This window comes from Setaria italica, chromosome IV, assembly GCF_000263155.2.
Source record: "Setaria italica strain Yugu1 chromosome IV, Setaria_italica_v2.0, whole genome shotgun sequence".
Taxonomy (NCBI): Eukaryota; Viridiplantae; Streptophyta; class Magnoliopsida; order Poales; family Poaceae; genus Setaria; species Setaria italica.
The window spans coordinates 11,671,598-11,698,017 of NC_028453.1; the positions used below are offsets into that span (position 1 = coordinate 11,671,598).

The 26,420-nt window shown below is 41.6% G+C and overlaps 2 protein-coding genes and 1 pseudogene across 4 annotated transcripts; all 3 read right to left on the reverse strand.

Moving 5' to 3' along the window:
• Positions 1–1,068: 1,068 nt before the first annotated feature.
• On the reverse strand, positions 1,069–2,321 carry LOC101754192 (protein CURVATURE THYLAKOID 1A, chloroplastic). The gene is made up of 5 exons (XM_004965130.3): positions 2,084–2,321; positions 1,897–1,988; positions 1,694–1,801; positions 1,520–1,591; positions 1,069–1,331 (listed from the first exon to the last, which is right to left on the reverse strand). The coding sequence occupies exons 1-5, from the start codon at positions 2,193–2,195 to the stop codon at positions 1,266–1,268; spliced, it is 450 nt and encodes a 149-aa protein (XP_004965187.1). The 5' UTR covers positions 2,196–2,321; the 3' UTR covers positions 1,069–1,265.
• Positions 2,322–2,644: 323 nt separating this feature from the next.
• On the reverse strand, positions 2,645–6,443 carry LOC101754586 (carbon catabolite repressor protein 4 homolog 3). Of its 3 annotated transcripts, none has more exons than XM_022825901.1 (12): positions 5,558–6,069; positions 5,414–5,479; positions 5,280–5,332; positions 5,104–5,185; positions 4,745–4,825; positions 4,461–4,553; positions 4,152–4,184; positions 3,893–3,969; positions 3,696–3,807; positions 3,525–3,610; positions 3,371–3,455; positions 2,645–3,212 (listed from the first exon to the last, which is right to left on the reverse strand). In XM_022825901.1, the coding sequence occupies exons 1-12, from the start codon at positions 5,705–5,707 to the stop codon at positions 3,048–3,050; spliced, it is 1,083 nt and encodes a 360-aa protein (XP_022681636.1). In that variant the 5' UTR covers positions 5,708–6,069; the 3' UTR covers positions 2,645–3,047. The 3 variants fall into 3 exon arrangements, 2 of the variants coding, with proteins under 2 accessions (XP_022681636.1, XP_022681637.1); XM_022825902.1 differs by having other exon boundaries at positions 5,414–5,483; positions 5,558–5,689; XR_002677374.1 differs by lacking the exon at positions 3,893–3,969 and adding an exon at positions 6,077–6,443 and having other exon boundaries at positions 3,001–3,212; positions 5,558–5,721.
• Positions 6,444–18,357: 11,914 nt separating this feature from the next.
• On the reverse strand, positions 18,358–25,083 carry LOC101767996 (annotated as a pseudogene).
• Positions 25,084–26,420: the final 1,337 nt, after the last annotated feature.

A 26,420-nucleotide genomic window follows, 5' to 3' on the forward strand; every position in this document is an offset into this window, starting at 1 on the left:
TTCGTATCCACTCTTTCTCGTAGAATCGAACCTCCTTCTTGACATACGTTGCTGCTCGGTGGAGAACATCATCACAGAGATGAACACGGTATGCAAGTTCAACAAGTATGGATTTGAAAAACCATATTGAATTTGACAAGATAAACCATCTAGACAAGGTAACATCATTCTTAACCTACTGCAAGAATACATACTATATATGACACATCAATCTCCCTCACATTCTAGCTCAAAATACCCCTCCATTTTCTACTTCATCACATTCTAGCAAATAATCTTTCCATCTCCAAAGCATCAATCAAAGCATAACACGAGGATGAAGTAGCAAACCTTCACAACACTTGTGTTGGCTGAGTGAAATTCCCACGAAAATGAGGAAAAAAATTCGTGCAGCACCTCCCTTGCTTCAGCACCACCGGAGAGTAGGTGAAGCTCAGCTCTCTGTCTATGTGGTGGACTGGCTCGGGCTGGAGGAGGAAGAAAGGCCTCTGTCTTGGTATATAATGGGGATGAGTTTTTATCCCGGTTAAAAACTCCAACCGTTTGTCTCGGTTGAAAGATTAGTCCCGGTTGGAGCCTCCAACCGGGACAAAAGGATGCCCCCTTTAGTCCCGATTGCAAATACCAACCGGGAGTAAATCTCCCCTCCATTTTTGCCTACCGTGGCGCACCCTCTTTTGTCCCGAGCCAACTTTAAACCGGGACAAAAGGGGGCGCATCGAAAGCCAATTCTCTACTAGTGTCTTTTAGACAATATCTAACTACCAAGAACTGTTCAGAAGTGCACTATTTAAATTAGTTTTCTTCAATAGCAAGTTAGTTCTTACAATTCTATCCATCCTATCATCTAGGGGAAGTTATGGATTTCGATTCATCGACTTTCGAAGTATTTGCTCTGTGACAGTAAATGCAATTTAATTTTCCAAACAATTTTCAATATTGTTATAAGTGTACCTTGATGCTATTGATATATCACAGTATATTGAGATTTTCTTTGTGGATATAGATTACGCATGCTATTTTTCTTGGTTTTATGTATTTTGTGTGTACATGTACTCACAAATTTGGTAGAGGAAGAGACAGATTAAACAAACTGGTGGTGCGATACATTTAAACTACAATGTTACTGCACAACACAACAAAGCTTCCTTTGTATACAGATATATAGCACACATGGGCAGTAGTACTCAAGCAGACGGTTCTCCCGTTAAATATTTTTCCCCCAAGAAGAAAGAACCACCCAAAACTCTCCCAAGAGCTAGCGCTTATTCTGTTCCGGCGATCTTCTTCTTCAAGGTCTCAATGTCAGTAGCCAACTCTTTCCGGCTCTCCTGCAATCAAAAAGGAAAGAGGACGAATTTATTTCTGTAAGTTACGCCGAGATGCACGCGTTGCCAGTGCAAGGAAAACAGCTACGAAGTTGGAATGATTATATTTAAGCCAGATGCCTTGATAATTCAATATTTCTAGTGCGTTAGCTCTCCAGCCGAAATATGTTTAGTTATTGGTTCGTTATTACCTTGAAGAGGAGGTAGCGGTAGACGAACCAGCCGGTGTAGCCGAGCCCAACGAGCTCCAAGATTTTGGGGAGCTGCTCGATCAACCACACCGTATCACAGATTAGCACAATTCAGAGCAGCACGCACCAACACATACAAGAAGTTACATCATCACGAACACTACGACGACGTACCAGCGGCACGGCGTTGATGGCGCCGACAACCACGGACGTGAGCCAGAGGGCGACGACGGCGCCGCCGCCGTACAAGAGGACGGTGGGCTTGTCCTCAACGGCGTCCCACTGCACGATACGTCAAAGCCACGTCACATTGCCTCATGCTCATGGATTGCACCGCAGGCAGGCGTTCATCAACAGATACTAGCTAACACACGTACCTTGGCTTTGAGGTCCTCGATGAGCTCGTCGCCGGAGGCCGATGTGTCCTCGGAGGCGGCCTTCACGCGGAGCAGGGACAGCCTCGGCGCATCTGCAGAGGGAATCGCCAAAACAAACCATCATCAGTGACCGGTGTTCCTCTGAAACTGCTGCCACAAGAATCTGCTCCGAGATCGATGATGATACCTTGGAGGCGAAGCTGGCAGGCGGTGCGGCGCGGGAGGAGGGCGGAGCCGCGTGGGACGGCGGGGAGGCGCGCGCCGCCGAGGAGCGCCACGGAGTACGCCGTGGCCGCCATTGCCGCCGGTGGCACCAGCTACTACTCTACCCTTATCGCTACGGCTAGCCGAAGCGCTTCTCGGCCTCTCCTTTTTTTTCGCTCGCGCTCTGCTCTCTTGCTGTGTGCTGGCTCTACCTACCAAAGTGGGACGGTTATTGTGCACGTATGCTTCGGCCGTGCCCTGCTGGCCTCACGCACTGAGCGGTGAGCGCACACGTGGCTCGATGCTTGGTTCCGATTGGCTGCCCCCCTATCTTCGAAATCCATGGGTGGCCTCTCGTTCATTCCCGGGACTGATTTTGGGGCCCACCTGGCGCGGCTGTTTCTTTTTCTTGGCTTGTGTAGACTTTGGGCATTTGTTCTGATGACTGATGGGCACCTGGCACCTCGCTTTCGATGCTACGGCATGACCTTATTAGACAGAAAAATGGTAGTCATCACCGTGACACCGTTCGTACTCGTACAAGTGCAAAACCCCGAAGTACAACATGTATTGTCAATGCACAGATGAGGTTGTCAGTGAACTTGTATCAGTACAGCAAAGCATGAATTCATCTCGCTAGAACATATTGTTCACCGTTTTCTCGTTGACACATCTAAATCGTTCACTATATGGTTCTTCTCCTCACATACCTGATTCTGCTACACCGGGGAGCAGAATTTGCCTCCCCTACAGAAAGAAACTACACCGACAAAGTTAATGGGCTAAATTCCATCTGCACCCCATGACACGAGCCGAATGAAAGATGAAGAACTTCTGTTTATGGGCCATGACAGATCCAGTGACAGATCCCTTTCCACGCCCACCATGCTCCCAGTTCTCGAATAATTGACACTACACCTTCTGACCAACTGGATCACTAGTTCACTTCATCGGGACTCATCATCTGTGGAGAGATATGCATGTTGCGTCGTGCTCACTTCTTGCTCAGACCCGTTATCTTGCTCAGAATCATCTTCTTCCTCAAAATCATCTTCAACTGATTCTGTGAAGGCAAATTCAGCAATAATGGGCAAATGATCGCTGCCAATTTCCTGATAATTTATATGGCATATGTTAGAGATGAAATATAATCAGTATATAGAGGCAAAACAAACACAAGTTCAAGCCTCACTGAAGTTTAAGCTTACACTATTGATGCACCCAAAGGATACATTTAGAATACTACAAGGCATATCAGACGAGGCATTACCCTGGTTGGAAGACCCCTTGTTCTCCTCAAAACACCTATTGGGAACGTGTCCAAAACTCTAGAGCATTCAAGTCCATGAGTATACCTTTGATAAAAGAATCTTTAGTCATATTGTGTGTGTACAAGGAGCTGCAGACGATATTTAGAGGCATACCACAAATAATCCACCGTGCCGAGAAATTTCTTGTGAAAGGAAGTTGCAAGAGGCTCAGCATGAAGACCCCTATTACTTGAATTTCCCTATGATAACTAGCAATTAGTTTCATTTAAAGGCCCAAATGTAAAAAAGTCGGTGTGCTCCAGATATAGTAACACAAACTGGTACCTTTAAATTAGCATATGAACTACTGAGCTTCAATGGATGTTCAGCGACCATGACATTCGAATACCCTGTTGCATTTCTTACTTCTTCATCACTCCATTGGTACTTCAGTGAGCTACGAGAAATATTCAGATAAGTCTCCAACAGAGCAGATAAAGATAACTGCCTTCTACAATCAGATGTAAATTCAGACTGCTGACCTACAAAGCTCGTATAGATCAAATTCAGAGCTATCAAGTCCAGATAACTTTCTTCTATCATGCAAAGAAATGTTCAGCTGGTGACACAAAAATCAAACACAATGCACGTGCAAGTTAAATTTTGTAATAACTGGGGATAACTATAACTTCTAAGAAATTACTACCGCCGGTCGCGAAAGCTTGTTGTTTCAGACAAGCTATATAAGCTGCAAACAGGTTAAGTTTTCTTGACCGGAGGGAGTATAAGGCATCACTCTACCTTCATTGTCGACAAGAACTTGTAGATAGCACTCTGCTCTCGAAGGAAACAAGAAAACAAAATAGCAGAAGAAATAACAATGTCAGCAACATATCAGAAAGGCACACATATTCTTTAAACTAGATATCATATTAAGAACTTGAGATGGCCTAATGTACCACACTACTATGGCCACATAACTAATTTATAGAATATTACTAATGAATACTAGTGTGTTCACATTGCTATTGCATAACAAGATACTTGCTACACATCATTTTGTGCTATAAATAAGACAATCATATGTGTCAAGAGGAAATAGAAACATACATCAGGTGTGCTGTTGAAATCACCAGCAAGCACAATAGGAATTTCATCCCATTTTTCAGCAAGAGCATTTGCCTTCTCAAGTAGCAAGCGAATCTGCAGGGAGGACAATGAATTGGGTAATGTTCTGGGTGGTAAGAAAGCAACTTATTTTAAGCCCAAATGTCAAAACTATACATTCTATTAGCATCAGGCCATCAGTAAATATGATCATATCAATATAAATAGGGAAATTGTTAATAAAGGATATAAAGGGGAATAAATGAGGCTGAAGTAAACAGATATACCTGGCCCAATTTTACATCACCCCTCTTTGGATTAAACAAAACATGAATATTCCCGAGTACTAATTTGTGTGTTCCATTAAGCTGAAAAGTAAACAGATAAAAAAACAAACAGAAAATAAGGTCAATATACCAGCAATAAAACACCATTTACTTGGCTTTAAATTGACAAAGACAGCTTCAAAATAATAGCAGACTTTACACCTTATGGCAATTAGGGAACAGTTTCTGTAATTAGTAATAGACAGGTTTTGTTGATATTCTGTTTAGCAAATATACAATCATGAGTCAAATTGAGGTTCACAGCACAGGAGTGGCATACATGCAATTATTCTTGAACTAACAAATGCTAATTAAAGTACCTCAAAAACACATATTTGAGCAACATTATTTCGGAGATTGAATTCACTAAAGTCAATACTATCTTCCTCAAGCAGACGTAACCTACATTTGGAAACAAAGAAAGAAGATGAAAATACCACTTTATTCAGATCAACGGAATTACGAATATAACAAAGGCCAAATGCATCATTCATACCGTTTTGACTTCCAAAACATGGCACATCCATCTCTAGTATCTCCAGTTCGCCTCTGATGATCACACAACTTTCGCTTAAGAACTGGAACACAGCAATATTTGAACGGTAGCATTTCTATGGAGAAGTGATGTACCTGATATATACCTTCATACCCTCTGCTCTTCATTCCTGCAGCAATGTCCTGAAACCTATCCACCTCCTAACTTCCAGATAACGAAGTGTTATGCAGTACAGTCCGAAAATGTCATCGCCAGCATGGAGACTAGTAAGTTCTTACCTGAAGACACACTAGGTCAGGGTCCCAGTGCCTAATTTCATGGATAATAAGCCGCCTCCTTGAATCCCACCTCATTGCATCCCAAGGGACATCCCGATAGAGGTCAGGATGATTCCTTGCATGGTAATCAGCCAAGATGTTGTACGACATGATTGTGCAGGCATCTAGGAAAACAAAGCACAAGCACTAAACTAATGCAAGGGTGTCATCCATCATACAAGAACATAATTCCACACTAAATAATATGCACCAATACAGCTTCATGGCAGACGACCAGAAAAAATATCGCAACTTAAAGGGGGGCACAGAATTGTGCTGATTCGTGCAAATTCCTTAATAGCGATCTAAGTTGGTGAACAATGTCCTATCCAGTTCCTAGTATAGCAAAACTATAAAATAAGAAAGCAACGTCGCGACCATACTCAGGCATATTGACAAACACTTGGTGAGCAGAGGCAACTGGCAACTATGTTCTCCCAAAAATTAAGCAAAAGCTAGATTAGTAAAAGCGACGAATACCTCCAGAGGAGGATGTCGAGGCGCCCTCCGAGGAAACCCACCGCCGCGAGGTGGGCAAGGCAGACTGCGGCGGGCGGAACTGTCGCCAGACGCGATCAGGGGCACGCTCGGGGGCTCGCCAACGGCTGATTTGGTCGCGGGGCGCGACGTGCTCGGCGGAAGCGCGCCACGACGAAGTGCTTCTTGTGGAGGGGGGCGAGCGGCCGCGCTTCCTCGGGGGGCGGACGGCGGGTGCCGGCGGCGAGAGGCGCGCGCGCGGGGCGGCGGATGATGCCATTGCGGCGCGGCGAGACAGGGCGGTTGGGGAAACGCGCGACGCGTCCCGCTTTGGGGGCAGCGCGCGACCCGCCTGGTTGCCTTCCTGCGCTCCTCCTCTTTCGATGTTCTGTTTAGCAGCTCCTAAATTTACTCGAATCGAATGTTTAGATACTAATTAGAAGTATTAATATATACTAATTACAAAATCAATTACACAGATGCAGGCTAATTCACGAGACGAATCTATTAAGCTAAATTAATCCATCATTAGTACATGTTTACTGTAGCATCACATTATCAAATCATGAACTAATTAGTTTTATAATTAGCTCATGTTTAGTCCTCCTAATTAGCCTCCGAATATTCGATGTGACATGAATTTTAGTCCAGACTAAAGATCCAAACACTCATGTAGCCTTCCTAAAAAACGAAAATAGCAACAACCGCGGGGCGAGACGGTGCGGGAGGTGTCTTCCGCGGTGTGATTTATAGGGCGCGGCACTGTTTCTCGACCCCTCCCCATCTTCCTCCCCAAATTGGCGCCGCTCCTACGCCCTTGTGCAATAGCGCCTGCTACTACGCCGCCGTCCCAACCCGTGGAAAAAAAAAGGGCAAATCCCTGTTAGAGAAGAAGGCAAATCCCTCCAACTAATCTGGATTAAGGTAAATCTGTCATCCTTGCTTGCTGCGATTTGCCTCGACGTTGTTGGATTTTGCATCTGCAAACAAGATCACTTCTGTGGGGATATATAAAAATGAAAATTGCCTCTACAAATTTACCTATTCGTGGTGAAATATTATGTAATTTTGTCGTGCTTTGCTACAATTTAGCGTCAGAAGTTACAATCTGCATGATTTTGGAGGTTTCATGGATAGTTTTTGGCTGATATGGTAATTTAAGCTCAAGGAAACATATCTGTTTTTGGTGTGGCAACTTATGCTTTCCTAGCGTAGCAATTCGTATGTTAGGTGTGCCTATGTTACTAACGGATTGCATATGCTTATTTCTTTTTCTCTTACGTATCAACTTCTGTTTTGTGTTACAATCCCTGATCCTAGCCTTTTGTTTGTATTTTTATTTTGCAGTTCCAAGACGCTTTTTTGAGGTCTATTTGATCTGAATGCTGAGTTGTTGCCTACTACTGACATTCCAGATGTGGGTGTTGTTGGGCATGATGAGATTGATGAGGTGTTTGAAGCCCTGTTGCCTAAACCTGTACCTACTCCAGATGCCACATGTACCTACTCCAGATGCCACATTGTTGCAGCTTATCAGTCCACCTATGCCCAGCAGCAACTTGGGTGTTCAGTACCAACAGTAGCAACTGGGGTGTTCAGTAGCAACAATAGCTTGATTCAGAGGTGCTGCAAGCTAAGTCCGGCGGTGTCATGCTCGCATGATTGTGAGGAAGACATCCCAAAATCAGTGGGAGGTTGTTCATTTTGAAAAAGAACACAATCATGACTGTGTGAGAAAATTCTCGCTCACAAAATACCTTAACTCCCACTGAGAAATACCAAGTGAGGAAAGGGAGTTCATCAACCTACTCCATGGCTGCAACATTACAACTACACGAGCTTATCAGATAATGGGCGAGTTGTACGGTAGCATTGTGCATTGCCCATACATAGAGGGTGACGCCAAGAATTTGCGTGTTGAGTACCGTGCTGAAAATAAAGGCAAAGATATGAAGGCCACACTTGATTACTTCGAGGAGTTGAAGAAGGAAGATCCTGACTTCTATTACAATTACACTCTCGATGACGAGGATAGGGTTGAGAATTTATTTTGGGTGGATGGTGCAGCAAGGAAGGCGTATGAGCTCTACGACAATTGCATATCTTTTGACACGACATATTTGATAAATGCATACAATATGCCATGTACACCTTTCATAGGTAAAAAATAACCCCCCTCCCCCCCCACCCCAAATCTGCTTCGCTCTAAAATTGCACCGCTGGATTTCTATGTGACTGAACCAAATTTAAGTTGCTGCTGTTGAAAAAGATATGCCATTACTGATTTGTTGTATGATTGAACATAAGTTGCTGCTTCAAATATATACAAAATGATATTATGGTTACCCATAAGTTGCTTCTTCTGAAAAAAATGTTGCTACTTGCAAAATATATGCAACTTTAGTTTTGGTTGTTAGCTCTAATTTATTTTTTAAAAACAAACTCTCAGGGATTGATAGGAATGGCTTAACTATACAGCTGGGTTGCAGGTTCTTGAGAAATGAGAAGACCGATGATTTTATATGGTTGTTTACTGAATTCAAGAAAGCAATGGGTGGGAAAGACCCTATAACTATCATAACTGACCAGGACCTTGCAATGAAAGCTGCTATTGGTGAAGTTTTCACCACATCAATCCATAGGAATTGTAAGTGGCACATCATGGAGAATTCTGTAAGACCATGGGTTCTTTTTTGAATGGCAAGCAAGAATTATCTGATGACTTCAAGGATTGTCTTGATAACAGCTTCTTGCCAAGCGAATTTGAGGGCAAGTGGCAAGTGTTTTTGGATAAACATGGCTTGAATGATGATGAGATTCAAGCATCTGTATGACATGAGGCATAGCTGGGTCCCGGCTTATTTCATGCAGTACTTTTTCCCCTTCCTCCAGATCACGGCGTGAAGTGAAGGCTTCAATGTTGTCCTGAAGCGCTATGTGAACCCAAAGAACTCAATTTACAACTCTATTCAGCAGTATAGGAAGATTCAGTGGAGGATTTTTGGCAAGCAGGATTTGCAAGAGGCAAACACGGTCACAAAAGTCCCCCACTACTTGACGGGTCACCCTATGGAGCGCCAAATAAAGAAGGTTTACACAAGGAAGCTGTTCAATTTGTTCCTATATGAGCTCCAGCTACTATATTGTTCGCGTCGAGGGGGATAATCTGATAGATGTTGTTTCATACAAATATTATCGAGAGCCGCTGTACGGCACTAGAACATTCAAAGTCACCATAGACAAGTCGGAGGGTGTGTATAGCTGCACTTGCTGTAAATTCTAGAGAGATGGTGTGTTGTGTTGCCACGTAATGAAAGTGTTTGATACGCTTGCTGTTCGTGAGGTGCCTGAACAGTACATCTTACCTAGATGGTCAACTGAGGTAGTGGATCAAGATGATATTGAAGTTGTTAGTGAGTCGCTGCACGCACAGCAGCTTGCAAAGCCAGGGGAAGTACATTGTTCGTTATAGCAGGATTTACAACGGCTTTACAAAGATTGTTAGACCTTTCATGGGCAACAACGAGGGCTACGGTAGAGTTTCGAAGCATATGGTTACGATGCAGTCTGAACTTACTGCGTTGAAGAAGAGGAGAGCATCAAGTATTGATTCAAGGCTGCAATCCATTAGTGCTGCGGGCTCAAGGCAACACAAAAAGCAGTGCAAGAAAGCAAGTGCATCTGCTACCCAGGATGCTGCTGCTGTACCTTCAAACCCTATTGGTAGGAATGCAAGTTAAATTCATTTTTTTCTAGCAGCATTCTTTGAGATGGTAGCAACTTATGAATGAAAAAGTGTTTATCTCTGCTGCAACTTTTATTCATTTTGGCTATCAACTTTGGGTTAATGATAGCAACTTATTTATTACATTTTCAATTTGCCACTGGCTCGGGGGGTGTTGTTGCAGTGGTTGGTGATCTGCCAATAACCAAAAGGCAGGGGCGCCCAAGATCAAAAAGGTTGAGGACCGGGCTGGATCTCGTCTCACCAACTAAGAAGTTGTGTGGCTATTGTGAATCTATTGAACATATTAGAGCTCATTGTCTGTCCAAGCTAGCAAAGAAACGTACAAAGGAGCTTATTGATAAACCCCTAATGCAAAGCTAGTAGTGTGATGAGAAAAAAAAAGATTATTGTTTTGTTAGAAACTCGTTGGATTATAAGTTATAAGTTACTTTTAGTAGGATTAATATTTGAGTATACAAATATGTGGTTTGCGAAAAAGAGAATGTAATTATTTATCATGTGACTCCTTCCTCTTTAATACTATCCTCTGCAATCTGACTGCATGAATCTACAATCCGCAATTAATTTGCGTGGTTGCCACAAATAGTCCGGCAATCTGGCTGCATTCTATGGGAACAAAGGCAGCATTCTATGGGGATCATATATTTGCTCAAGAACTTCCACAAACTGTGGAACACTTTTCATATTTCGTAGTGTGTACATAGTTAATAAAAAGTTCATGTGCAAACTTATGAGTGAAACCAGTGAGGATTCCATGCAAAGTGAAGATTACACAACCGGTGAAGATTACACTTCTACTTAATACACAGAGTGGGCATAAAAGAAATGAGAAAAACATCTTTCACGTGCCATGGATTCCATGCAAAGCTTGTCTTTTTGTCTACATAGTTGCTGTCTTCTGCGAAGCTAAGTTCCCATGTTCTCAAAGAAACAAAAAAAAAGTGAGGATAAGTTCAGATGGCAGAACCAAAAAATAAGTTGTTGTATGTAGTAAACAAGCTGCTGCTGAGGGAATGCATTTAGCACACAAGTTGTTGTGTGGTGGGCTGTATGTATGTAGTAAACAAGTTGCTGCTTGGGCCAAAATATTTTTTTTTGTAAGGAAAAATAGAGCCTGTATATGAAATATAACAGTTTAAACTTACTTTGCTTTTCATTTTAGATAAGAGACAATTCCTCCAATCTATCTTGTTTGTTGGGCTGTTTATCCACTCAAAAAGCATGTCTTTTCTCAGTTTAAACTCGCCGTATCCTATAAGCTTGGGCAACCTGCTCCCATCCCAACATTGCATTGCCTTAAGAGTAAAAGGTCCATAGTCATGTCTAGAAAAAAAATGGGGGGAAATTAGGATAAAAGGGAGAGAAAAGTTGCATTCCAAGAAAAATAGAGAAAAAAGGCAAGAAAAGAAGTTATTTTTGGGATTGCAGCAACTTGTTTTACTTACATTCCATTGCTTGAAACCTGTGATAAACTCTAGCTCAAACAAGTAGATTGTAGGGACTGTGCATCCCATGTGTTTTGCTGTGTACTTTTTCCACAATGTGATCACTTTGGCGCGGACCTTATTCGCTTTGTCTCTCAATTCAGCATTGCTTGGCGCCCTCAAAGAGTCAATCACTTGGAACTTCTTAGCTTCCATGTTTACCACAATTGTGAACCAGTGCCCATCTCCCTTTGGTTCATTCTCATTGCTTTGGTGGATAGGGAATAGAATCTATTGGATAAATTGGATAAATTCATAAAATACGGTAAAGTTGCTGGATGATATGCACATGTTGCTGCTGATTTTTTTTTGGCCCCAGGGACTGCTATTTCCTAATTTGGGTGCAGAAAAAATGCAAATGGGTGCATGAGTAATTACCATGTTATAGTCTGCGTTCAGAAAGTCGAAAGCTTTCTCTACAAACTTGTTGTACATCCCATCTGACATCATTCTTAGCTGCTCGAGTAATGATAAAGAACAACCAAAAACAAAGAAAAGAAAAGTGAAGATGATGTTGATGATGTGCATTAATATAATAAAATAAAAGTGAAGCAAGATTAATGTTTTACCTCGACCCATGGAGACATTATCTTCTTCCTCTTTTGATATGGATCTTGTGATAGCACATAGGTACCTATATGGAGAAGCAGGTGTCTAGTGATCTGCCCATGAGCACACCATTTGCTATTTCACCTGCAGTGGCCGTGATCTCATTGGATTTGAATAAAATAGGGTTGCATCATAGTTGTAGTGGTTAAAAAAAATGCTGATTTGCCGGAGTATGTGTGTGTGAGTTGTGTAGGGGTGCGCATACCTCGTGTCGCTGGTAGGTTGAAACCTGTTGTAATTGCATAGTGCCATGTACAAATCATCCGTTTCCTACCTTGGCACGTGCTTTAGAATAAGCTCGTCTTCTAGTTCCTGTACCTACTGTTCGGTTGTTTGCTCTCCAATCTTCTTGTTCATTGCTTGTTCATAGGCCTGTTCCAGCATTGACCTAGTGATAGATCTTGATCCTGTTGATTTGTTTGGACTATTGCTTATTTCATCATCAAATCCAAGGGGGAAGCTTGGAGTATCTAGAGCGTCCTTCAAACCTTTGCTCTTCCTGATTTTATCGGGGGAGATGGGGGTTCGTTTTTACTTTTTAGAAAAAAAAATGTCTTCTTCAAAGACTTACATCTTCTGCATCACTGTGAGGAACATGACTACACCCTTCCCTATGCTTTCCTTTGCTGCCAGGCACATCCAAAATCTTGTTAAGTTGCTGCATAGAAAAAACAATAAAGTTGTTAGAAATTTCCACAAAGTTTTGGTAAAGTTGCTAGCTGTGTTTGTTGTCTTATCATGTTTGTTGTCTCCTTTTGAAGGGTATCTTCTGCTTGTGGTGCCTTTTCCACTTCGGCTGCCTTAGTATCTTTATGCTTTCGGGCATACACTACTACCCTTGCATCATTTTCTCTGTCACCATCTGGGCTGATGCTTTCGTTGGTGGGTGTCGCATCTTTTTGCTTGTTTTCTCTATCGCCATCGGACCCGTCTTGTCTAGATGCAACCCCACCTTCCTTTTCTAAAATCTTTTTTGGTTTTGGTGCAAGTGGCGGCAAATTGCCAACAGGCTTTACTCTTTTGGCGAGCTGCTTCCTTAAAGGAAAATATGTCCTTTGTGCACTTCTCTTGGTCCTTCCTGACTTGACCTTGCTTTGGGGAAGTGGAAGGGCAGCTGTCTCCTCTTGGACTATTTTAGCTTCAACCTTCTGGGCTGCTTCTTTCAGTGGCATATTCAGTTCATTAGCCGTGTCGGCTGCATCCCTGAGTTTCCAAGCTCTATCTCAGCTAGATTGGTGATAATATTCCCTAGGTTAAGGTGTGTGCGGGTTTCTAAGATTTCTGGCTGCTGAAACATAAGTTGTTCTGAAGGTCCCCTCTTGGCTCGTTCTTTTGGTGGTCCGGCCATAAATTCAAGCAACGACATGCCCGCATAAAATCCTTTTTCATTTGTGGGTGTTGGTGGCGTGAGGTCTTCATATTCATCAGTGGATGCGTTCGAGGCTTAGCTATTATTCTGACCTTGTGCACACTGCCTTGGTTTCCTTGAGCATCTTCATTAACCCTATTTGCGGGTGTTGCTTGTGTTGTGGGTGTCAAATATTCATGGCCTTCTTTTGTGCCCCCTGTCAAAGGTTGTTCATCATCTTCCTTGCTTGTTTCATCAGCAGTAGGAGCATGGGCATGCCCTTCTTTGTTGTTGATTTCCACTATCAAAAAAGAAATTTGTTGTATGAGTTACAATTTGAGCACAATTGACTTGGCATAATTATTGCTATTGACCCTAAAATTATTAAAAAGCAGACATTCTATTACCTTGTTTGTCGCCAGCAGTTGTGTGGCCATCCTTATCGCCTTGATTGCCTTCTTTTTTGCCCTCTATCAAATCTTGTTGGACATCTTCCTTGTTTGTTCTGTCAACATTAGAGACTTTGGTGTGCCCCTCTTTGTTGCTGCTTTGCAATGGCGAAAGTATTTTCAAAAAGCAAGGAAAAAGAGTGTGAGTGGAAAGAAAAAATAAAGTTAATGCTGTGAAAAAATACACATAAGTTGCTGCTTGAGCACACTGAATTTGCTTATAAGTTGTTGCTTGAGCACACTGAATTTGAATATAATTTGCTACATGGAGTTGCTATTTGAACGCGCTGACTTGGCATAAATTTACTATTGACCCTAAATTATAAAAAGCAACTTTTCTATTACCTTGTTTGTCACCAATAGTTGTGTGACCATCCTTGTGGCCTTCATGGCTTTCTTTTGTGCTCTCTATCGAATGTTGTTAGTCTTCATTGGCGTGTCCCTCTTTGTTGTTGCTTTGAACTGTCAAAAGTTATTTTCAAACAATAAGAAATATAAAAGCAAGTGAGTGGAAGAAATATAAAATTTAATTGCTGTGGAAAAAATACCCATAAGTTGCTACTTGAGCAAACTAACCTGGCTATAAGTTGCTAGAGAATCTGTGTACCAGTTATATTACCTTGTTTGTCAACAACAGTTGTGTGGCTCTGTGAACCAGCGTTCTCTGCTTCTTGTGTGACCACCTAACCGTCTTCGCTACAATCTCCGTGTGCACTGTCCTCCGGCTCACCATAGTCTTCTGGTTCCTCACTGCTGCTCTGAGCTGCATCAATGCTCTTCTCCTCATCAATTTGTGCCCTGGGGCTATCCTGTCTTCTTTTTGATCTAAGCTCACGAGTCCCACCGGTATCATCATCTGTCTCATCATCGTACGCCATTTTAGTAGTACCAGGGGGCGTATCACTTTTCTCTTCTAACTCATGCTCATCTATTGCCTTGGGGATCTTCAATGGTATCTTTTTGGTTGCCTTATTGCTCATCCTTCCTAACCCATGCGAGGTGCTAGGTTGCCCAGCAGCAGCACCGGCCGTGTTGATTTGACCAGTTGTGCTGGTATATGGGGCAATGTCATGATGTCCTTGCTGCTTTATACCACCCTAGCATAAGTTGAGTGTGAAGTTCAGCACAGCTCGGTTGATGGTTGTGCTGAAATTAGTCGACAAACCCTTGAAAGCCTCTCTGCTCTGCAATTACATGTGTGCCCATTTTTTAGTGAAGCAGTAACTCTAGGAAAAAAAGAGTAGGTGGAATTACAAGGGAAAATTACCAATGTGATGGAGTTTCCTGGCATAGTTGAATTCACAAAATCGTGGACACTGCTTGGTGGTATGAGCATTGATTGAGTTGAGCATGAGTATTCTTATTTTAGCTGTAAAAAGGAAAGGTTGGAAAGTTGCTGAGTGATGTGCACAAGTTGCTGATAAAAAATGAAATACACAAGTTGTTGGTAATGAGCACAAAAAGATGCAGGTAATGAAGAACAAGTTATTGGGGGCAATGTTTTTCTTACCAGTAGCTTGCCAAAATCATTGTCAGTAAGCCTATTCATGGAGCAAACTTTGCTGACAAGGGTGCCAGTCCAGACAGCAGCTCTTGTTTCCTCATCTTGGTCTACAAGCTGTCCCACCTCAAGTGAATCAAGATATAAAACCTGCCAAAAAAAATAAAAAATCATCACTTGTGGCGAATGGAAAAAAGAAAGAAAGAGGGGAACAGATTAGTATACACGTACAGTTAGGAAGAAAAGGTAACCCAACACAAACTTTCGATTCCTTTCCTTAAACTCCGTGATGCCTTTTTTGAGCCTTTCAACGATGAGCTGGCACTAGTTGTAGCTTGCGATATTGTTTGGATTTGCAATTGAATGGAAAGTTCTAGCACATAGTTTTGTGCTTGATGTCGGGCACAACAAGGTGCTGATGGCAAAAACTAACCAATATTGTAACCACCTGTCAGTGATTTTGCCCTTTCCTTCACCTAACAACCACTTTTCAGCTTCAACAAATGTGGGTGGTATCTGATCTTATTCGTGGCCAAAGATTTTGTAGAACTCAACAAAGGTATCGGCGCCGCTCTTCTTCTCGTAATCGATGTACTCCTCTCCAATAGGGAGATTGAAAACTCTATGGACAGCTTGGTCGTCGACCTTGATCCTACCCTTGTATGGAATGACCAACTCTGACTTCTCTATGTCAAAAATCTTAATGAGCCAGGAGGACAATTTCTCAGGTACGTAAATGCACTTGATCTTCAGTAGGCCACCAAACCCCACTCCTATGATTCTTCTTTCTGACGATCATCCAAATTGTTGTTGATGGTGATGAGTTTGCTTGCAGAACTACATCCTTGAAAAAAAAGGAAAAGTAATTAGTAGATTGCTGGAGTACGTATTAATAAGTTGCTGGAGTGGGGATTATAAGGTTCATACGTTGCTGTGCAATAGATAAGTTGATGGTGATTGAATTATCACAACAAAAATGGTGCAAGAAGGGTTGGTGCAATAATTGTTACCGGATCTGTTTTTTCGGTTGATCACCTTGTTCAATTTTCCCTTTCCCCTTGATATCGTTTTCTACATTGCCCTCTCCTCCAATCCCTTTAGCACATTGTCTTCTGGTTTGCCTTCTTTGTCCTACCTCTGCAAGCTGTGAGTCCTGGGAATTTTGCACTAAGATGCCCTAGTCGTTCTTCTTGGAGAGGGGGCTGGAACAATGGCATCTAATTTGTGCTTTGTTCCCATTCTGTAAAAAAAATTATGCAGTGCAGATCAGTTGAATGGCATCTAGTTTGCGCGTTAGGGGGTTATACCATTAATTCAGAGAACGAACTACCACATAACTCAAAAAACTAGTGTCCACGCAGGGGAATTGACAAATGAAAAACATAACTAAACTCCATCAGACTAGTTGTATTTGTCAGTTGCTACCAACCATGAGAATAAGTTGCCATGGAACAGAAAGTAAAAATATAGTGTTGTGCATTATCTCCCTAAAAATGCAACATATTTGAACTCTCTCCTAATGATCGTTCCTCGCACAAAGTCTCTCCCCATACCCCTTCCCCCAACATCAAACCAAAGAAACGACGGGAGGATGAGTGAGCATGCGAAAATTACTAGGTAAAAGCAAAACTAGTGGCTTTTTTTTTAGAAGTTACTGACAAGTCGCTAAACCATAAGAATAAGTTGTCTATCCTTCCTTCCTGGGACTTCCCCCCAAAAATAAAACCTAAAATCCGACAGGGGATGAGTAACCATGCGAGGGTGTGTGTCGCTGGGAGGCTGGGGAGAGGAGTTCTCACCTAGGATTGTCGCTGAAGGAGGCCGTGCGCCTAGCATCAGTGCCCTTGCGTCCCGCCGCAACCGTCACGGTGTCAGCCTGCCCTCCCGTGCTCCCAGTCACCTTGGGCATCTGGTCTGCGTCGCAAGCCCGCAAGCGTCGAACAGAAGGTGCCTCCCCCCCTCCCCCCGCCGAAGGCAACCCTGACGAGTCCCCTCCCCTCCACCTGTGCTCGCGGGTGCCGCCGGAGTAGGATCCAGTCGCGGCGGCGGCCCCTTCTCTCCGCTCCTCCAATGCTCGCGGCCGCCACCAGCGTGGGATCCAATCGCGACGGCGACCCCTTCTCTCCGCTCCTCCGATGCTCATGGTCGCCACCGGCGTGGGATCCAGTCGCGGCGCCGCCCTTCTCTTTGCTCTGCTCCTCTGAAGCAAAGCAATCAGTTACGTGATTTTGGGGGAGGTTCCTTTGGGACAAAAACGGTCGGAACCGCTGATTGGGAGGCGGTCTTAACGAGCCTAGGAGGAGGCCTGCTGGGCTGAGGCAGTCGCATTGGAGCGCGACCCTTCGTAAAGTAATTTTTTCCTTGGGGAAAGGGGAAGGAAATTGACGAGCTTGCTATGGCCTATGGGTTACGGCTGTTAGATCTCGACCGTGCGTCTTCTAATCAACGGCCACAGTGCGCTACAGAATTTACATCACCAAAACGCTCGAGAATCTCAAGTTAAAAATAGAATCTCAAGTAAAAAATATCGTAAAAAAATCTTCGACAGGTTCGTCCAAAAAAAGAATATTCCATAAATCACACTGTTGTGCACTTTTTTAAATAATAATAAATATACTACAGCTTTGTGTGCAAATGCGAAATGTGTTCGGCAAAAAAAATAAAAGGAGAATTCATGTGTCAACATATCAAAAAATAAAAGTGAATATACACATAGCCCAAGAAGAATAGATGCGATCGGTGTTCAGATCAACATATCAGCCGTCATTGAAATAGCATTGCCCTGTAAGAACTCACAGATGTATGTCTGGGTGTTGATCTTTTATTAAATATAAACACTACTGGAATGACTGGTAAGTGATCAGACCACCATAGTTCCAGATTAAGGAAATGAAAACCTTGGTTGCACAAAATATAAGATAAATCTGCACAAGTCACAAACAACCCCATGTGTGGGGTGCAAATTACTCACTCCATTCTAAATTTAGCTCTTTTAGATTCATAGATATTATTATTCATCTAAATATTGTATGTGTTTGGATGCATAATAATACCTATTGAATTTAGAGAAGTCAAAACGACCATAATTTGGAACGGAGGGAGCAGGAAACTAGATTAACGATAGCAATCTGCAACAGGATTAAGAGAAACAACCAAAGAAAATTGGTCACGGGGATGACAAATATTTACAACGCTTTGACCAATCCATAAACAAACAAACAGTGTACAGTGAAAACCCAACACGATGCTGCCAAGTATGGAGCACAAAGCATATCTCCATTGCTTGACTAAATGAACTTTGCCGCATGATATGAAGATGAAATGACCAGTGAACCAACATTCTTCTGCGACGACAGAAACTTTCACCATTGCTTAGACAGCACTGGCTGGAGCGACGGGTTTCACGAGGCTTTCACCAATAGCTGGACGGAGGCCGTTATCTGTAACGGCTGCAGGAGCTGCCCCTGGAGTATCTTCGTACGCAGCATCATGAACACCCAGAGCTGCACGGCCAGACTGTTCTTGGACCAGGCCGCGTCCCATTCAACAGCCTTGGCAGTGCTGCATGCCACACTTGGACCTCCAGGAACAGTCGACCTTGCTGCAGGCTGTAATAATCATAGGGTTATGTAGATGGGCAGACGCACTGTTTCAGGTTTAAGATTATTTCAGACCGAAATAGCTTTGCAAGAGCAATGCAGCTTACAGACCTTGGGGAAGTATTTTTTAAATATCATTCTATAGTAGTACCCTTCTTTTGTTGTGGGTGTGTTCTCTGGGTAAACAAAGCTAGCATTCATCATCATGGAATCTGAGACCTGAAAACACAAAGAATAAACATCAACCGCAAGTCCAAAAGGGACAAACTTCTTGAGTCGTTCAACATAGGAAATACGACATACATGTTCACTTGCATGGTCCTTCAAGCCATCAATCCAACTATACCCAACACCATCACTGAACTGTTCCTTTTGCCTGTATAGAATATGCTATTCACAGAAAGTAAAACTTACGTAAGTTGCCGCACCTAGGATTTAGAAAGTAACACCATGAAAATAACAAGAGAAACTTCAAACAACCTTAGGTAGATAGGGCCTCTTCTCATCATCGAATGCATTAGGATAACCCACTTCTCAATCCGACCAAGATCACGTTTTATCTAAAATTTTCAAGGCAATATTCAAAACAAAGCAATCGTGCTGGTTAGAACCAAAGAAATTTATTACAGCGAAATTAGATTCCTAATATTGTTGCAATACATATCAACATACCATCTTCCATACAGGATCAATGTCCATTGCTACATTGATGAAACTCTTGTGAAGGAATGGAACACGTGCCTCAACACCCCAAGCAGAAGTTGCTTTGTTCGCTCTCAAGCAGTCATATAAATGTAGAGCTTTTATCTAAAGAATCAGGGGAAAGATTCTCTTGTAAGTACATCTAATTGCAGCATTCACGATTGAATAACTAAGCAACTGTACTGAAAGAGGCAATATGTTTGTACTACTCTGCTTTAAATGCTTCAAGAGTACTTATTGGCTTAAAACTTTGGACAGTAACATATTTCCGGTGGAAACTTCCATTACCTTCCGACATGTTTCCTCATGGAATTCCTTCTTGTTTGGTGCCTTATGAAAATAAAGGTATCCACCAAAAATTTCATCTGAGCCTTCTCCAGAAAGAACCATCTTCACCCCCAAAGATTTGATTTTGCGTGACATCAAAAACATTGGGGTACTTGCTCTGATTGTTGTAACATCATATGTCTCAATATGGTAGATGACTTCTTCCAAGGCATCAATGCCCTCCTGATATTTTGTTGACAGCAGTACATAAAAAATTCAAAGAAAGGTTTTTTCTGATGTACAAAGAAAAAACAAATTGAGAACCTGCACAGTAAAGTGGAATTCATGGTGTACAATGCCAAGGTAGTCAGCAACTTCCCTAGCAGCTTTAAGATCAGGAGAACCCTAGAAAGAACGAAAGCAGAAGAATTCCATTACATTGTTCCTCTGCTTATATCATTCTCAGTAGATATTCCTTACTCTTGTCAAAATAGTAAGCAACAAGAAAACGAAATAAAACTGAGAAGATGGCAAAAAATGATGCTCAGCACTAAGGGTAAACAAGAAACTTACCTTCACCCGATACAAAACGTATGCAGTTTGTTTCCCCACTGTCTGGCAAATTTTGTTTCTTCTAAGTGCCATGAAGCAACAGATGCAACCAAAGAAGAGTCAAGTCCACCAGACAAGAGTACACCAAATGGCACATCAGTCATCAGCCTCTTAGTAACAGACTACAAAATTTGTAAATAATGTAAGATGGTATGGTAAATGATTAGTAAGCAAAACAATTTAGAACCAACCAGCAATAACTTCGAACATGTCACCTATCTAAATTCTTAATGAAGAAAGCAACACATTGAACCATCATTGAGTACATCACCACATATTATACTGGATTAACCATTGCACATACAAGATCAACTGATATACAGATAAGCAATTGAGCATTGCCCAACCAGAGGCATTAATACAACAGATAAGCATGAAAGTTAGATCAAAACTTAAAATAGATTAGCACTAAAACAAATACAGCATTCATAAACATATCAATAAATTATTACTATATGCATCAAAGGATGTGAAATGAAACAAGACGACTGCATAGACTGCAAATCAACTATACTTTATGTATCAATAGGTATCAAAGTAGAACATGGTAACAGGAAAGGAAATGCCTTCTCAAACATCCCTTGGAGGAGAAGAGGATTGTAAGGGGTTGAGGGAATGCTTTCTAGAAACCATGGTAGGTTGAACCATCTCCTTAGACCACCTAGAAAGGATATAAGAACTCAGGTTAGAATGCAAAACAAAAGGAAATTTCCAACATAAGTACTACCTTTTTTTATATGTAAGTACCACCTCTGATCACAAATATAAAGTCCATTTAGGATTATTGTTGGTCAAACTTTTTAAACTTTGACCATAAATATCTAAAAGAACATATAGATCGACAACATAAGATTGATCACTCTTAAATTCACCATGAAAAGAACTTTCATAATATATACTGTTAGTCAAAACTGTTACATTGGAGATCATATCCATGCCCAAATGGACAATTTTTTTAAATTGTGATCAGAGGAAATAGTAGCTTATTGCTTTTTCCTGCAGGGTCTAAAAACTTATTCTGGTATTATGGCTGGGATGGGATTGTCAGCTACAAAAGTCAACCTGTTTTGCTGGAGTACAAGGTGCCCAGGTGGGAAGGTTATGAAGCGTTCACAATCATCACTCAATGCCTTCATCTCCGAAGAAAACCAAACTGACCCTGAAAACATACAACAGTATGAATTAATGCCATGTGGCAGTTATCGAAATTCAAAAAAAAAGAAAAATTGGATGAATTGAGTTGGGTGACAACACAACACCGCGTATTTCCCGATATTGAAGAAAAGAAGAAAATAGTAACAGTTTTTTTCTCGAACACGCAGGAGATCTGCTATCATTATATTAAAGAAGAAAAGAGGGTATAAAGAACACTTCTTCAAATACAAGAACATAGTTTCCCTAAATAACATAGCTACATAGTACTTTTTTCTGTTTTTGTTATTGGGCAACAGAAAAGACTTTAGCAGTGATAATCCCACTTCCAGACTGGTAATGAAAACCAAAAGGCCCACAAGAGCCGCTCTTCAACTATGTGGTTTTGTCTCAGTAACCGTCCATAAAACTATTGATATTTCATTGACATGCACATACCAATATTGGTCATACCCCCACATTCCTACCTCCAAGAATACAGTGTGCCAATAACCAATCTGGCATCTTCCTTGCATGCAAGCAGGATCTAACCACCAGGAACAAATGCAGACAATTCATTGTTACCTATGGGCTTGCAAGTACCACTTACAATTTCCAGAAACAAAATTCATATAAAGGCCAAATTTTGCATATTCTTGTGCACACCCAGACATTAAAAAAGAATAGCATCGTATCCGGAACACTAAGTTAGATAATTCCTATCAGTTGGAGGCACTGTATTCCAGATGGTAAGATCTAGAACATTTGCCAACCTGTTGGCTCTTTCCAACTTATTATGGAAATTGATAGAAAGTGTTTTTTCTACTATTTATTTACTAGGAGATCAGCATTCAAAATTCAAATTTGAATAAAATCTTCTGTGCGGTTTCTAAAGTTCGTGGCAGTAACTGGCTGGTTGCAACCAGGATTTTTGGACCATGACCTTCAAGCACTGATTGACTACTGCCAACAATAATATAACAACAAAATTCACCATTGACAAATTTCTGAAAATAAAATTTGAGATGGATAAACATGAATAACACACCTGATTTTCTGCACAGGACAGAAATTTAATTATTCTTTATACATACCATCAAGACCCCATCCCATGTATAATGGGCAGATGCCAATAGCATCACGAGCTGCAATGAAGCTTTTATCACGTGTATCAAGAAGAACAAATGCGAACATGCCATCTAACATATCCACGAATTCTTCCCCATATTCTTCGTACTGTTTAAAAGCAACATTAAAAGGTCTCAATGCGGAGATTAAGCAGGCTTATTTATAGAGGATGATGTTAAGATGAAGATAAAGAAAGGGCGTAAGAAATAGATATGCAACTTACAAGATGGGCAATAACTTCACAATCACTGACAGTTTGGAATTTATGAGTTGTCAACTTAGCTTTCAACTCTTCATGGTTATAGATCTCTCCATTCACCTGGAAACACAAACCAGACGATAAGTTGTTGTTCTGATGTAACTATACACAAACAGAAACATATTTCCTCTAGTTTATTTAGTTCAATCAAGACTTCTGGTGGGTTAATAATTAATATAATGATGCATTAAGGCACGCTCAGCCCAATGATGACATTTGCAAACCCCATAACAAACTTTTGGAAACAGCTGACAGCTACCAAAAGCAGAACAATGAAAAAGTCATTTGTCGAAATGAAATCTGCAGTTAGCACAAAGAAATGAGTGGATACTGTGAAATTGTATTTCCAACCCAGATACAGACCGTTACAACAACCGATTTGTCCTCATTGTACAACAGCTGGTCTCCAGATGTGGGATCCACAATAGCCAACCGCTGGTGTGCAAGATAGCAATCCTGATGGCAGTGTAAACCGCTCCAATCAGGTCCTCGGTGCCGTAACCTACAAAAATTATAAATTTCATTTGAGAGAGTGCATAAGCTATTTATAAGATGCACCATGCACTATGTCTTCCAAAGAACAAAGTGCCCAAAAAAAAGCTACAGAGAAATTATATACTACAGCAAAGAAACATCTGGCTCTTGGTTCTGAATTCTGAAAGAAGACACTAATTTGTGTTCAACAGGTTATTTCTAGTAGAAGATTATGTTAATTCAGGAAATTGTAACTCTTTGATTCAACAATTGTGTGTTCCTTAAAGATGAAGAACTTGCTCATAAGTCATAAATTCTACTCACTCTGATTGCTTCTATAAATTGATTTAAACTTTTCAATTTTTCTCTGATCATAAGCCACCGTGGAACTTCTAGGCAATCTTGTTGTCTTTTCTTTCTCTTCTGCCATGCCAAATGTGTTGCATCACCCGTTGGCAATGAGAAATAATTTTAGGGTAACCCAGCAATTTCATTTAAAATTTTAATTCTTGTCACGAACCAAAACATCCATGCCACAAGCACTACCAACCAAAACCTAGAAGTGCATCACTGGACATAAAGCACATCAACACATGCTACTTTTTACTCAAATTCAAATCTACATTCAAAACCATGGACATCCCGGAGCACACAAGAAGCGCATCTGCTACAGATGAAACGTGTCCATACATACCCACTACTACTGTTCTTGAAAAATAAACATTCATCCCGAAACAAACACCTTCGGTATGACAACCTCACATGATGTCATATACAAAGCTACATAGTCTTCACGCCCAGAATCTGATCTTCCAAATTCTTCACACGAGCACACGACATAGATACGGCATCACTCGATCAGGGCACTTCACAAAGATCAGAGCCTGTCAGGGGCCACAGCCCATTCCTAGACCCTCGGAGACTAGCATTATACTATTATTCAGGTTTGACTGTATTGCCTGCGTATCGTTGATTCATTTCAGCTTGCGCAGATTCTTGACAAACTGTTAATCTAAATCAAATCGACAAGTGGACAGCTACAAATGGCCAGATAATCCAGAACGTTCCCATTTCGCCGAAAGTAAAATACGTTCTCTCAACCCGCCCAAATCCGCCACCAAATTTCCGCCACCCTCTCCCTCACGCGGGCGCAAGCACCCGCCGCCCCCGCTCGCTGCGCGTACAGACACAGAGGGAACCGATGGATAGGGAGATGGCGAGACGGGGCGGGGGCGGCGGGCCTCACCTGCGCGAGAGCTCGATGATGCGGGAGCGCTTGGCGAGGGAGACGTGAATTAGCACAGGTTCTGCAATTAGTTTTATAATTAGCTCATGTTTAGTCCTCCTAATTAGCATCCGAATATTCGATGTGACATTGCTAAAGTTTAGTACCCAGTATCCAAACACCCCCTTAGTTGACCCAGAGTCTATGGGTAGAGTCCATGATGCCAAAATCAGCTGGACACTACTGGACACTACACGTAGAAACTACTTCTCCCCATGGTTTCGTGTTGGTGGCCGGCGGCGAGAATCCACAGTTTCTTTTGAGTGAGAACCACCTAATATTCTATCCTTCGTCTCTCTCGTTCCCTCTCTCTCCACCCAATCCGCACGCCAAGAAGGGCAGCGGCAGCGAGCTGGTAGCCGGTAGCAGCCGCCAGTCGGTGGGGCCGTGCTCAAGCGTCCCCGTGCAGGCCATGGCTACCGGCCTAGCGCAGGCGATGACAACGCCCACAGCAAGGCCGCTGCACGGGCTAGGGGTTGCACGCTGTGCGCGAGGCCAAGCCACGGGGCGGCACGGGCAGTGACGACCATGACAAGGCTCATGTGCAGCTGTGAGGCTTCCGCGTGCAACGACATCAGAGCAAGCACGAGCAAACTACCACGAGGCCGCGAGTAGCGGCGACAAGGTGGGCAGGGGAAGAGGCAGAGCTCCCATCCCGTCCTCTTCTCTCCATCTTCTCTCTCAGATAATCTCTCCAAGCAGTGATTGCAAATTGGAATGTAATGCATATACAGGTTAGCAAATCTAAACTAGATTTTGCATATTTCGTTGCGAGATCCGATCCAATTTCCTTGCTTCGATTTGACTTGATTTATTCCCGCTTCTGTTTTGTTTGCTCTATCTTACTATTACTAATTGGAGGCTCCTTTTGAAACCTCCAGGTGAAGTGACCTAGGATCCTAGGTGGACACTCTAGAAAAAGAGAGAAATCCAAGAAATTCTAAAAAAAAACAAAAAATCTAGCCATCAATCAGTAGACTCAAATCATCATAGCTATTGGATCTATCATGTTTTCTAAAAAAGTACCCACCTATACCATTATATAAAATATACTCAAATAACCCCCTAATCTTCATCAAAATTACCCACTTTCACCATTATAAAAAATAATTTAAAATAACACCCTAAATCTGCAACTAAATTACTCACCACTAATATTATAAAAAATAACTTACTCAACCCCTTAAATTTCCATCAAAATTACCCACATATGTCATTATTAAAAAATTTGAATTCAAATCACCTTAAAAAAATATATCAAGAGGTATGACAATATATGATTTTAAATAGTCTATTTCTTACACTTTTGGTACAGAATAATAATTAAGGTATATACATTTAACATTTCATCATTTATAATATATAGAGGAAGTGATGATGATAATATAGATTTTCATGCTAAAATATAGTTCAAGTTAGGGTCCATTAAAAAATTCAAACACATACCTGCAATGTAAGATGAAAACAATAAATATTATAAACTAAAGTTTATCATAATTGGTTGAAGATAATAATTATATATCTATATAAGTATTGTGTTAACGTATTTAACAAATGAAAGAGAGGTTAAGGCATAACAATTTTGATTGTTAGCCATGCGCTCTTATTTTTTTTTCATTAGAGACTCCACAAGATGCGATAAGAAAAAACATACATACTAGAAATTCTCATAAAAAATAAAAAACATCTAAGCATCAATCATGTAGATTATAATAACCATAGCCATTAGTCTATTATATTTTCTTAAAATA